At 36.9% G+C, this 15,014-nt stretch overlaps 1 protein-coding gene across 10 annotated transcripts in view; it reads left to right on the top strand.

Moving 5' to 3' along the window:
* The window catches only part of SLC8A1 (solute carrier family 8 member A1), a gene marked incomplete at both ends in the record, with an annotated part of 289,824 nt that overhangs the window by 205,644 nt on the left and 69,166 nt on the right, over window positions 1-15,014 (top strand). For 2 of the 10 annotated variants that reach the window (XM_084235397.1, XM_084235395.1), the window contains 3 exons: window positions 7,817-7,923; window positions 11,009-11,029; window positions 11,476-11,493. In XM_084235397.1, the coding sequence (XP_084091523.1) occupies window positions 7,817-7,923; window positions 11,009-11,029; window positions 11,476-11,493 (146 nt within the window). Of the gene's footprint in view, window positions 1-7,816; window positions 7,924-8,456; window positions 8,563-11,008; window positions 11,030-11,475; window positions 11,494-11,604; window positions 11,620-15,014 lie in introns of all 10 variants that reach the window. The other 8 variants (XM_084235392.1, XM_084235398.1, XM_084235393.1 and 5 more) reach the window with 6 other exon arrangements.

Raw genomic sequence — 15,014 nt, 5'->3', positions numbered from 1 at the left:
TGACTGTACCCAGTGCATGTATAAAAACAAAAGACAAACAAACAAACAAATAAATAGATAAAACATGTCTCTGTTAAAAAAAAAAAAAAAACAAAAACAAAAAAAGTGTCTCTCTTAGAAATTGCTCAGTGCCAACATACTTAAACAATAAAAGACTTCTAGGCCAAAGTCAACTCTGATCTGTTTCAACATGGTGCCCAACGTTTGATTCACTTCGTTTTTCACTGAATTGACAAATTGTCTCAGCAATTATGTACAAGCCCAGCACCTTATTACTTTACCCTACCTAAGAAAGAAGTTTATTCACTGAGAGGAGTGAAACAATGGAAAGGTATAAATTTTATATGTCGTAAAATTATGGTCAGTTTTTAAATACATTCTTATCATTTTTTTCTTAGTAAATTGCACTCAAGTGATTTTTCATATTAGCCTGACATAGGGTAGAACTTGGGGGTGGTTGGAAGTACAAGAATTCCCCATGTATTATTAATCTGAACAGTTACTCGAGGATCCCTGCAATGTCTCTTTCAGGTGATGATCAAGCAGCATGTCTTCTAAGGAGGGGACAGTAGTTTATAGGCTTTTGGCTTTAGTGGGGGTTTTTTGAGACTAAAGCTGATAATTGATTGCTAAAAGGAGAGAGACCCAAGGAAGATAATTACATTTTGTTTCTATTTTGCATTAAAAAAAATGAATTTGTTGCCATTTGATTCAAAAATAAACAAAAATAAAATAAGACAAGTTTATATTGGAAAACCCCCATTTCAGTGCCATGTAAGACTCTGCTGGTATCCCTGAGAACAGCAGGATTTTGACTGTCCCTGCCTCTTGCCCTGCTTGAAGCAATGATTTCAATTACCACTTGAAAATGCAAAGACATGAGTGCAGGGATGACAAGGCCTCCTGGAGAATTACTTTGGTTCAGCTACTTTAGCAACTCTTATCTTCTGGAGTCTATTTAAATTACAGAATAGCACCATTCCTGTTTGTCAGGCTCAGCTTCCTAGCAGGAGTCCCAAGAAAAGTATGACTCAGTCTCTGGTATCCAGCTAAGTGGTGAGGGGGTAAGTGGTAGAGCAGAGGCAGGAAGCTGAATAGTAGCTCCTGCACCCCTTGCTTTTTTGAGTTCAGACCTCTACTTAGATGCTCCATTATGTATGGGGTATGATCCTAAGCTATGTATAAGAGTGAATTTAAGGGCACTGTCTCAAATATTTCCTGACCCCCACCACTATTTGCCTATTGTCTCTCTTAGTGACTGGATGGTCAGGCAAATAGGAATGACAATGTAAACCACTCATTGTCAACCAATAGCAGTAGCAGTTCCTGACACTTGATAGTCGTTTGCAGAATCATCTTGCCTGCATTTTATTATTTGATCTTTTCAGTAATCTATGAGGTTTTGTTACTCAGAGTTGATGGATGATGACACCTTGATTAGATTGTCACAACACTGCAAACATCACAATCACCATGAAGTGGCTTTTATTAACCCCATTTGATATGTGATAATGTTATTGTTTACAAAGATGCTCGAAATAGCCCAAATACTTTAGCAAGAAAGTGGCAGAGCAACATGAGCCAGGATAACCTGAGTGCCCATTTGGTGCTCTTAACTTTTCAACAAAGAGAAATGAGAGTCTAGTCACCATCAAGCTGTCTTCTGGGATCACCTAACACGGCACGTGGAGCAAATTCCAGAATGAATCTAAATTCGATGTTTCCTACCAACCATCTGAAAATAATGCAAAAATATTACTGGCAATACCAAGAATAGCATTCTGTTCTTATCCAATTTGGAATATTAATTAGAGGGGAGAGTTGATTTGGGTCATAATGGAAAATGACAATATATGCTTGATCTTCTCCTCTTCCCCTTTTACTCCAAATCACCAAACAACTCACCCAATCAACTTTTAATGGGGAAAAAAGCTTAAAATGAGCCCAAAGTTCAAACCAAGTGACACAGAGGTAGCTCATGGCAAGCATATACTTTCATGTAGGTAAAGAGAATTAAATGCCAACAAGGGTGCCAGAAAAAGCCTTAGGAGATGTGAAGCTTGTTGGCTTTGGGAGGGCAGCAGTCGCGACCTATGGTTATGGTCCTTTCTTCTCTTTTAAAATAAATACCATGAAGGAAAGGTTGCTCCTGACATTTTTGTACTACTTTATACATAGGGTAAAAGAACAAGCAGGGGACTCCAGGCTGGAGGGAGGGGCACCAGAAATGTTGAGATGTGAAAGCACATCATCAGCTCTTGGCCCTGGAGGAGGCAACAAACATTCTGTGAGAAACCTGCAGAAGTGGATGCACTGAGGAAAACGAGCTAACAGACATATCACTGCCACTTACCTTTGATGCAAGTGGATTTCACTGTCTCATGACCAGCATTGTTCCAGTTGTCTAGCAGGATTAGCAAATTTGAAACTCTCTACTGAAAACCCCAAACATTCTCACAACCTTTTCTATGTCTTTGTATGGATATACCACATTGTGTTTATATTTCAGTTGTTGGATTTTGGGTTTTTCTTCTTTTGGCCATTATGAATAATGCTGCTGTGAAAATTCATGTGCAAGTGTTTGTATGGACACATGTTGCAAAATTTTCATGGGCGTAGCCTAGAAATAGAATTGCCTGGTCATCTAGTAAACCTATTTTTAAACTCTTCAGGAATTGCTAGACTTTTCCAAAATGACAATACCATTTCCCATTGCCATTACAAGTGTAAGAGAGTTGTAATTTCTCTACATTCTCAAGAAGACTTGTTATTATCTGTCATTTTGATGGTAGCTATCCTACAAGGTGTGAATGTCTATATCATTGTGCTTTTGATTTGCATTTCCTTAATGGCTGATGATGTTGAACATCATTTCCTGTGTCTAATGGCCATTTGTTTAGTATCTTTGGAGAAGATAATAAAATTCAGATCCTTTAGCTATTTTAAGTTTTTTTCATGTCTTTTTTTTTAATGTCATGTCTTTTTTGAGTAATAGGGGTTCATCCTAAACTTTTAAGATCAGGTATAGGGTGGATTAAATTTCAGTCTTGCCTCACATAAAGCTGTCACTTCATTGTCAGAGTTATGTGGTTGTTTCTGGGTCACTTCTGTCTTGAGTCTGAGTCTGATGGTTTACACATGGAAAGGTTTCAGTTCTACAGATATGGACTTTCATTGACATGGCCCACAGGCTTAGGGGAGGGTGTCCTGACACATTATTGTCTTTTGTGGCAATTGGAACCATTCATTTTTCTCCTCTACAGATATTATCTCTGTTGTATACAAACATATCACCAGAGTTCCTATCACTTTGTTGAGAAGTAAATCACTTTGCATGAGTGTAAACTCTGCTGCCTGAATACCGAAAGTGTTTTCTCACTTATACTATTAAGGTTGCCTGTGGAGACCAGCATTTCCTGAGAAGAGAAAACAACTTTAAGTACTCTCTATATAAACACTAGTGAAGAACAAAGCAAACATGTTTCTCCCATATTTCAACCTAGATTGCTAATGAGATCTAAAATTGAGTTTTGACAAAGACACACTCAAAATTATATCTTTTTAGTTTAATACTTTCTTTTAAACATCAGGCTATATCTTCCAGCTTTTTGTGAGCCAGTTCTGAGCCTTGACTATGTATTAGGATAACCTGAAAAACCTTTAAAAACTCTATTCGTGCTGGGGCCGCAAAAACCGAGTTTTATTTCATTGATCTGGTGTGGGCCTGGCCAGCCCACAAGCGCTACTTGTGAATCTAACACGAAAACTTCCAAAGCATAACCCAACATTTGTCAGCTTCTTAATGACTATCCAATTTAATGAAAGAATCCATTGTCCTCTCTGGACGATTGTTTCTTAGATTTTAACATGTATAGGTGTCATCTGGGGTCTTGTTGAAATGCAGATCTAATTTGGTGGGTCTGGGTGGGTCCTGAGATTCTGCAATTTTAGCAGCCCCCAGCTGAGGCTGAGGCTACTCTCAAAGTTCTTAGAGTCAGAGTCTTGAGCCCCTACACATTCACAGCACTTTTCAGTTAATCCTAATTGGATCTTTATGACATCAAGGATTTAACTCCTTAAGATATCCATTATTGAATATAATATGTGCTGTCTTTCTTTTAAAAATAGAATTGAATTTCTATCATTTATAGAGAGAGGCGGTCTTTGTTAATGTAAAGAGAGAACAACCAACCTCTACAGTAATTTGAAATAATGATTCAGATCATTTAAAGCCATGATAAAAATACTGCACAGTGGAATGGATTTCATAACTTTCATGAGGGATCCTGTGGATCACATAATCGAAAGGTCTAGGTGTTAGGAATCAGTCTCAGGAGTCTCACCTTAGAAGTTACTTAACATTCCTGAGTCATTGTTTCCTCTGTAAACCTTTGGTACTTGTAAGGCTGTTATAAAGATTGGTGAGTTAAGAAATGCAGTTCTCTAATTCATCTTTTTCTCACTTCTTCCTACATTAAGGGTAGCCTTAAGGAAAGGAAACCACAGAAGGACATTTTGAGGCTGACATTGAAAAAGAAATACTACTTTGGTTTAATAATGAGAGAGACTAATGATACTAGTAGCGATACTACTTTTGAAAAGATTTTCTCTTTTTTAGCTCCCATGAATAAAGCCACCTCTTTCTTTCCTTATTTACCACCTTCCTGAGTCATCACCTGACTTAAGAACTCTTTGTTAGACTCCTTCAGGGTGTTTGGGTCCTTTCAGGTAGCAAGAATAAGAAGTAGAGATGTTGGTTTTTATCATCCAGTTAAAGCCACTGTACGAATCAAAAGGAATCACCTGCATTTTTCCACTAAATAAATTGATCTTTACCAAATGCTTCTTATCTAGAAATGGAATCAAATGTATTTCCATACAAATTTTGGATGGTCAACATTGAGAAATATTTTAACATTATAAGATTTGTAACTGCTTTTCTAGAAAATAATTTTATAGTATGTTGTTCAACTTCAGAGAGGTATAAAATAAGGGAGAATGCTTAGCTTCTTTTATGACATCAATTTTTCTATTTGTTTCTTATCAGTGCAATAATAATGCAACAGTTGTCACTGAATGAAGAACTGTGTGTACCTGACTGTTCCAGCCTTGTTTTGGTTAACATGTCAATTTAAAGAAATAACAGCTATCTGGCTGTTCCCATTGGTAAATAGAACCAAAAAAAGAATAGTCAAGTGAATCTGTGTTCTCAGGGAAAGGAGGTTCTTGTCACGGTATGATTATGGGGTTGGTGTGGCAACAGGGAAAACTGGAGGGAGCACCTTTAAAGTCCCTTCAGCTCTGGAGATGCTAATTCTCTCACAGAACTCTAAGGAGCAGATGCATGCTTCTACTGATTTTTAACTAGTGCCCTGGAGTCTTCACCAAATCTTCCCAATTCATGTAATATGTGATACAAGAATAACAGTCCTTCTCATGCAGTGGGCTCTGAACATGAGCAAAACACATCCCAAGGATGTATTCTTTTAAAAAATATCTGGGTTGATTTTACCTTTGCCAGCTGTGCTAGGGGGCCAAATAGTTCTGTTTGGATGCAAAAGATGAACATCACCAATCCCTTTTGATTTTCGCTTCTCTTGATTCAAAGAGCTAATTCATAAGGACTGACTTCATTCTGCCTCTTTAAATTGACTGAAATGTCCTTTAATAATCAAGTCTATTATTAGCTTTACTGTGCAAGAAGAGCAAAATCAATATATAATTTAACGACTCCTCCTGTCAGAGCCACTATTGATTGTATTACTAATGATTTTGAAATGATATGCCATTATGCAAATCCCATCTATTTTAGATGTCTCTGCCAGGCACCTAGAGAGGTACTCTTCCTTTATTTGACCTTATGATACTGATTGATTTAGAGGAGTTGTACAACTATAGTTTATGCTTACAAGGCTGTAACATGCAAACATTTGCTACAAAGAGGGTAGATATTTGGCAGGTTTTTATAGGGTAAATTTGATCTCCCTTGTAATATCAACTTCAGTTCTGAAACAGAAAAGACATATATGATCATTTCTTATTTCCTCCTGTGCCTTCTGTAATATGTTGTGGGTATTTTTTAGATATTGAGGAATGATCAGATATACAGGTTTAGTCCAGGAAGACTTAGTTTTCTTATACTAAGGTGAATTATAGAAAATTGCTCTAGAAGTTGGACAGGAACTATTCACTGTACATATGTAATTAGACTTGTCACACTGTGGCTAGTTTTGTAACTATTTACTCTAAAAAAATATTCCTTTAGTCATTTATAGCTGCTTATCTAGCCTTAGTATTTAAGTCCTTGAGAACAGAACTAAGAAGGTACATTCATGAGCTAATTTAAGAATAGAAATCAGAATGTGAGCATCATGCCTGCGTATTCTTTAACCGAGGAGCAGAGAGAAGTTTATGAGACCTCAAACATCAAAGACCAATTATTCGATCTTGTGTCTACTATGCTAACCCAAGAAAATAAGACTAAAGCATTTAACATTAGGAACTGGGAAATTCAGAGAATTTAATGCAATGTCTATCCATGGCCTTGTTCATATCTGGAAAGAAGATTGATACTCTGCCATGCATATATCTAAATGAAATCTGATGGCTTCAGTCTATAAAACTATATATCTATAAACTAATTCCCTTCCAGAAGAACTAGAAATGTCCATCAAAACTTAAAGAGGTCCATGGCATGGAAATAGCATCAGTATGACGTCACTGTTTGAAAAACTAGTGAGAAATGTTCTTGGCCAATGTTACCGAAAAGAAAGTTTCAAGGACAAACAAGTGTTTGGGGGGCTTTGAGTATATTGTAATACATGAAGTGATGAAGCCCTTATTAATTAGAAGGTAACATTAGATTTATTTTTGGAGATGTCAAGCTTTATGGGAAGTTGAGATTTGCATAATATTTGCATTTGTGCTACCTGCCTGTCAGTCACTGACAACCAGAGGGCCATAAGGCAAGAAGTGCTGAAGGGTGGATTACAGAGAGAATTCTTAAAACGCGATGGTGTGCGGTGTGACAGTGGTGTAGGTGTTGTGTTTAATCAAAGTTGAGAGTCAACTTGGGGAGGGAATGAAAGTAGCTATAACATCATGACTCCCCCCTCCCCTTTCAAAAGAGCTCCTGGGAGAATGAATACAGCTGCCATCTTTAGAAAGACGAACAGAACATGAGCCCCTTCCCCTAGGATCTCAGTGGAAAATCACTGTCCTGGATAAGAGTTTGATTCCAGGACAGTGAGAGGCATAACATAAAATGCCTTATATTTACATTGTGATGTTTTTATGCATTTATGATCCCAATAAAATATTATAATAAATATTTGGAAATACACAAAAGCACAATGAAGACAAAAGTTTCCATCTGCCTAATAAATAACCTCTATTAATATTTTGATGTGATTTATCATTTATTCCAAATGGGTGAATACCTGCGCTATTCAGGTATAGCGCAGACAATCCTACAGTTCAGGCATTAACAAAATAAATATATTTTTCTTTTCTTACTATGACCTGTGTTTTTCTGCTTTTCTGTCTCATGGTGATAATAAACCTATTAGCACTGAGTGCTCTGTTTTGCCTAAAATAATTCTGTGGCCTTGAGCAAGGGAGCTATGCCCCGAGCCACCTCTCCAATCTCTCAGATCAAACCCAGGCCAGTCGGGAAGAGCAAATTCAGTGCAAAAGTTTCTCAGTTACCATTTGTCTGAAAGTACAGCTCCTTAGCCTTGATTTCCTCTCTTCTATGTTCCTTGCCTTTTCTTTTCTTGTCCCCTTGTTCGTCAATTTCTATTCTTCTCTATTTCAGCAAAACAATATCAGTCAAGGTAATTGATGATGAGGAGTATGAGAAAAACAAGACCTTCTTCCTTGAGATTGGAGAACCCCGCCTGGTGGAGATGAGTGAGAAGAAAGGTGGGGGCGCTGCTCCAGGGCTGAGCCCCTCAGCTTCTGCTGGCCTGTGCCACCCCTGGACGCCTGCACTCTTCAGAACATGACTTCCACGCACACATCCTTCCCGCTATGCAACAGGGCACAGATCTCACCTGGGGTCACGGGCTGGACGCTCATGAGTCCGTTTTGGCTATTGTGCACATTAAAGATCTGAGAACAAATTTCCAGTGCCATCAATTAAACCTCCATTTCTGGGCAAGTTGGTGCAGATGCTTGCCAGGCCAAAATGAAGCCAACTTTCTGATTCCTCTTTCTAATTTGGGGTACCTCCTGGCTGCTAATTGAAGCAGGAAGAATTTGTAAAAGTGTAAGTTAAAAACAGAAACGAAACGGAAGCCAGCTCAGAGGACCCGAGATGCCCTTTTACATACTCCGGGAGGTGATGTGCTGCCGGTTCTCCCTCATAACATCACAGCAACATTCAGCTTGGTGAACACCTAGCATGAGCTTGTGACTCCAACCATTTGTTTTGCCTTTGTCTTGTGTTCCCACAGGAAGATCATTACCATTAGAATATTTGACCGTGAGGAATATGAGAAAGAGTGCAGTTTCTCCCTTGTGCTTGAGGAACCAAAATGGATAAGAAGAGGCATGAAAGGTGTGAGAGTATACAAAGACATACCAGCGAGAAATTGTACTCTTCTCTCTCCGTGTCTCCCTACTCTCACACTTAACTCTCTCCTCTTCCTCGGCTTCCAAGTACTATACTTCATTTCCTTTGAAGCTTTAGCAATTTCATCTCCCTTCCCTAATGCACAAATGCACCAAGAAATGCCCATTTTCTTCAGGAGATGCCAACTAACCTTGATTGCAACCAGATTTAACACACACCTGAAGAGATTTCTGTAATTCAGAGGTGAAGACATAAAAGAATGATTTATGTCCTTAGTTTTTTACTACTCAGGGATAATTCTAAAATTTGGTGCCAACTACAAAATTTCCCCTAAAATGCTAGTGATAAAGACTCCTTGATACCTGATAGTAGATGACTCTAATAGCGACTAATAGTAAATTTTCAAAGAATCTAGTAATTAGGTGCCTTTAAAGAACTCATTTTTGAAATGTTGAATAAAAACAAAGGTCCTTAAAAGGTAGTTTATTTATATTATAGTATTCATATTCACATAATATTTTCATATCAAATATGAGATTTGAAACAGATCATTTATATAACCATAGTCACATCAATTTTTTTAGTAGGGAGGTTAGGGTTCTTCAGTAGGAATTTAGCCCTCACTTAAGGTTCATTCAGCCTTATTCTCCAAAATATTTTATTCCTTATAAAATTGACAAAATTCTAACAACTATAATAAAAGAAAATAAGTATCTTTATGACAATTTTTTGGTTGATCTATACTTACATCTTCAGAAAATATTTGAACAAAGAAGTCAAATTCTCTCCTCTCTTTGATTTGAAATCTATTTTATGTGGCCTTTATATGATAAAGAACAGGAATTTTATCTCAGTTTTATAGATAATTCTCTGTTCTGAATAACTATGAGGTCTTCCTGTAACTATCCTCTAATAGTGTTCATTTTAAAAGAAATCACCACATACTTGATTATACATGCAAATGAGCACATCACATATCAATGACTTATTAATTGCATATAAACAATATACAGTGTAGAAGATGAGAACAGTATAGGAGATGACTAGATAAACACTTTGCAAGAGATTTTTACTTTTACACATATGGTAAAAGTCAAATAAATAGGTCTAATTCCTATAGAGACCCAATATTAGGAGGAATTTAATTAATCCCACATTTGTAAGAACTCACTGATCTCAAAGTGCATCAGAAAAAAAAAAAAGTGCCTGTCCCTGACTTAATTATGTTCAAAATGGTTAGAGGAACCTTTGGAGTGATGAAGAAAGAAACACTGGGGACCCATTTTAATGCAGCCTATTTCCATAGGCAGTAGGCGGAAGGAAAAGACACTTTAGAAAATTGTGCTGATTTCTTACATAGATGGGATCAAAAATGCCTCATTAACATACAGGAAAAAGCAGTTACTTCTAAGTGTATTCCTCCAAAGAACTGTCTTTTATCTAAAGGAACAGCATCTTGGATAAAGTTCTTTCAATTAACGTTTTAGTAAAATAAGCCCTCATGTAAAAGCAAATTAAAATTCCTTGATAGCACTACCCCGTGTTCTACCCACCAAGTGGATTCTTGTCACTGCAAATAAAATTACTAGCTGGTTTTAGAAAGTAGTCTGTAATTCCACCATCATCAGAAGGAAGCCTGGGTCTGAAAAAGTGACCATAGCATTCCCATCTATAACTCTGGGAGTCATTTATTTGTTCCACTTAGCCGGGTATCTCTCACCAAAATAAAGTGCTACAGTATAGTTGGGGTTTAAAGCACATAATCTGAGAGATAAATGATGTATGTTCCCCTCACCCTCCCCGCCCTGTCTGTTTCTACAGAATTATGAGTCCACTAGAAGCTTTCTATTCTAGTTGTCCAATGACAATGTGCAGAAGTCATTGATAAGGACACACAAATAAACACTAATTCTTGGGACTCAAGTTTTGAGGCTTTAAAAGCATTGGTGTTTCTTGATGGCCAAGATATCAAGCAAATAGAACCTCCAGAGAAAGCACATGAGCTTTATCTGAAGCCAAAAGATATTTAGCTGCTCTCATTTAATGAAAAGTACAATACTTGAGATCCCAGATGCTTTAAGACTCCCATTATTGAATTAACTACCTCCCAGGCAATATTTAATGATTAAGACTCACTCCAACTTTAGGGTTAGTTTCATAAAATGTCTTATTAACATGATATTTGTGTGTGTGTGAGACTGTGTGTATGTACCTATACACACACACACAGTCACACACATTTGCAGACATTTCTGTTGGGATGCGTTATTTGAAAATATTCCCAGTGCAACATTTCCTCAGGGTGTACCAATATTTAGCAGTGGCTTCCTACCGCTGCAATCAGATCTGGATTTCTTTCTGCTAATATTCCTCTTACTTTCATTATTCATCTGGTCTCTTATTCTGTGTTTGTCTTTGTCTTTTCCTTCACAGCCCTGTTATTGAATGAGCTTGGTAAGCATTTCATTTCTTGCATTTCCTCTCCATTTTTATAGGCTATTTCTCCATTTCTGTCAGGTGATACAGAAGCCTTCTGATTTTTCTTTTATTTCTATTGATTTACTCTAAGATTGTTGTTTAGGGCCATCGGCCTCATTTTTGTGAAGGTTAGATAGTTTGTATTCCAGTTTTAGCTTAGCATACCTATGTTTCAAAATCCTTGATTTCTTAGAGTATGCACAAGAAAGAAATTTGTGCAGTAAATTTCATAAATGCAAAAGAACAATTAGTGATGAAGTCATTATTGATATTGATGTTCATATTTTTCATAATTGTAAATATAATTTGGCAAGTTTTTAATGCCTTGGACGGGTTGCCAGGCAGTCTGAGGTTACTGGTATTTATTATTTAGAGTGTAAGTTAAATCAACCATAACTCTTCTTTCTTTTTCTTTTTTTTAGGTGGCTTCACAATAACAGGTATGGATTTTTAAAGTTTAAAGTCATCAAATTTTATTTTTTACTCTGTTCTCTCCATAAGTTAATTACATTTAAAAAAATCACTTCTCATTTTCATTTGCTTTAACGAAGGAAAATACCTGTATGGTAAGACCATCTTTTTTTAATGTTCCTAATTTTCCCCAAAATATCCTTAGACAAAGCAAACCAAAACCACGTCTTCTATACCCTGTATTAACATTTAGCCATGACACATGCTATGCTCTTGCTGATTTTACACATTTAACATTTTACACATTAATAAAGTGTGTGTTGCAGTGATTTATGAGCACATTTGTACAGGAAATCTGTAATTGTTCACATGTTGACACTGGTCAGTGTATAAATATTCACAAAACACCAAAAATATGCAGTATGTCCAGCTAGAAGTTCCAGAAAGTGCCAGAATAAATAGGATATAATGGCTGGCCTCGAGGATGCTGAGGCTGACATCTAAGACTGTTCCATGGCCCAAGTGCAGGATCCTAAGAATAGATAATGCCCTGTTAAGAAGACAGAGAGTACCTTCTCCCTACCCCACCATCCAGCTGAGTACCTCTTTGGGGACTTAGGCTTTAGCATTATTAATAAGGTGACAAGTGATTTGTCTGCCACTTGGAATGCATTGCAATGTGCAATTGAATAAAAAACTCTAAATGCCAGTCAAAAGAGTTGAAATACCTTAAATTCAGCATGGTCCCCAGCCTGTGTTGATTGTTAGCACAACTCTACAGCTGTTGGTTTTTTTTTTTTTTTTTGGTTTTTTTTTTTTTTTTTAATACAGAAAGAAAACATCCCTTTACAGTATTCTCTTTTTGAAGCACATATTTTCTTAGCCTATTAGAGACATCTGTGCAGATCTAGAGAGGGAGACAAATAACAAATATCACTCTGGATTATTCTAAAGCTACAGGTTGAAGATGATTCTAACCCCCATCCTAATGGCCTTGGCATTTTCCAAGATACAGTATATATATCAACAGTCTAATTTCCCCCCCCCTGAAATCAACTAGCTGAACAAAAATGTTTAGAAAGGAGATATTTGCAACAATTCTAATTTTGAAAATAACATGGTGGGAAGTAGGGTTAACTTCAACCACTGTTAGTGTAAACTCATGTTTGGGTAGTTCCAACACATCTGTCCAAAGTAAAATGTTCTGAATATAGGCAATTTCTTTTGGACTACAGCTCTCTGCTGCTCTCTAGACACAACATTTAATGACAAAAATGATTCATAGACTCTCAGAGACACAGAATTAAAAGGGAGAAAACAGGCCAAGTCCTTGTAGAGGGTATCTGAAATCTGATTCGTTGGAGCTCTCCCAGGTCAGATCTCCCTGATTTTGCACTGCTGAAAGTGCTATTTTGAAGCCAAGTGCAGGAATTTACATTTATTTTTAAAACTTACATCTTTTCTCATAACAACGTTTTAACTTGTTGAAGTCTTCTCAGAAATATTCAGATTCTATCTTCCAATAAGCAAGTTATCACTGTAAGATTTGAAGAAAGTGGGAATGTGGCAAGTCAGCCTTCAGAGCTTTCTGGAGTAATATAATCTTAAAATTAGCCATTGTAGAAATACTACAATATCTAGCAGCACCTTTCAGCCCCATGCAGTCTGATAAAAAGACCTTAACTAAAAATCTTTGGTTTTGGAGTGCCTGGTTAAAATGCATTGATGTGTTTGGATATCTTCCTATTTTTTTTTCCATTGGCTTGATCAGGATTTTATTTTTAGAAACTTGCTCTAATAACACTTGCAATAGCTTCTCTGTTAGTACGCAGGTAACAGGGCCCTAGTTTTCCTTTCTCAGCAGTTACTCATATCAAGTTCTAGATTATCTTTTCAGTAATGTCTAGCAATGCCCTACATTTCCTGCCTTAGATATATCTTGCATCTCATACAAACTCGTTTCCTCAAAAGGTTTCTAATATTTTATGTACTTTATTAAGTTCTTTTTTACCATTGACATTTTAGTCTGAAATAGAAGTTTTTCTATTGTTACCACCTCTTCAAAAAATTTTATAATTGATGCAGTTAGAAAAAGAGACTGTTCCTCCTGGGAATTTCTGCATTGGCCAACTCCTCTTATTTTACATGACCTGTCTTCTACTTAATCAAGCCAGAATACTGGGGTCTGGCCAATCTACTCAGCCCTGGAGAAAGTTGTAAAACTTATATCAACCCCGTGAACAGCATATCTAAGTCCCAAAGAGTTTTCTTTGACATCAATTTGAGCCTTTGAAGTCAAGACTTTGAGAGGCAGGGGACAGAAAGGAGAATTAATCTAGCCCTTGGACTTTGCCTGCAGTTTTTATGTGGTCTTATGCAGCTGAGTGTGAGAATCTAAATTTGAAACAGGTTATACTAAAATCGAAAATTTCATGTGGTCCACAGCCCAATACCTGTATTTCAAAGATCCCATTAGTGGTGGACATTAAGTGCTGGAGGTGTTTTTGGAAATGTAGTATTTTTAACTATGGCTCCTAGACCTTGCCTCATTGAAGGACTCTGTGATCTCATTCCCCTTGATCTTCTAGGTGCAAAACATGATCATACATTAAACATTATGGTGCTTTAGAGTTTGTAAAACATATTTTTTATTATGCCATTTAATCTTCAAACTTATGGAGCAAGATTTTATTGTTCTCACTTATAGGAGAGGATATGATGGTTCAAAGAGTTAGTTAATCCCAAGTCACCCATCCAGGATTCAGAACTTGGCCTTGTGATTTTTATTTTTTTTAATTGCGGTAACATTGGTTTACAACACTGTATGTGATTCAGAGTTATAGGATCACACCTCCTATGTGCATGACTCCAAAGCCGTGCAATGCCTATTCCATCCACAAGCACTGTTTTACTTCCATCTTCCCAGTCTCTTCATTCCTACCTGCAATGTAATCTTTTTTCAAAACCAAACCAAGCTATGTCTCATACAAATTCTGTTCAAATGAAAAATGAGGGGGACCACTAAAAGGAAAAACTAGAGGACATAAATTTGAATTTTTTTGGAAGGGGTGTCCAAGTATGAAATAATGTTCACCATCACTAATTTTCAGGAAAATGCAAATCAATACCATAATGAGATACCACCTCATGCCAGTGAGAGTGGCCTATTTAAAAAAAAAAAAAAAAAAAACAACTGGAAACAACAAATGCTGGTGAGGCTGTGGAGGAAAAGGAACCCTCTTACACTGCTGGTGGGAATTTAAACTGGCCCAGCCACTATGGAAACTGTATGAAGTTTGCTCAGAACACTAAAAATGGATCTACCATATGATCTCCAGTGATTCCACTCCTAAGAATCTAGCCAAAGGATACAAAAACACTAATTTGAAAGGAAACCTGCTCTCCTATGTTCATTGCAGTTACTATTTACAATGGCCAAGATATGGAAATAACCCAAATGCTCCCAAATTTGAATAATTTTAATAGGATTAAGTAGCCTAACTTGGCTTGGAGAAGAGAGAAGCATGTTTGAGTCCCCAGACAGGCACCT

Source organism: Talpa europaea (genome assembly GCF_964194135.1).
Source record: "Talpa europaea genome assembly, chromosome: 6".
NCBI classification, from domain to species: Eukaryota; Metazoa; Chordata; class Mammalia; order Eulipotyphla; family Talpidae; genus Talpa; species Talpa europaea.
The sequence above is the reverse complement of the archived record's forward strand: the minus strand, read 5'-3'. Positions and strand labels throughout refer to the sequence as shown.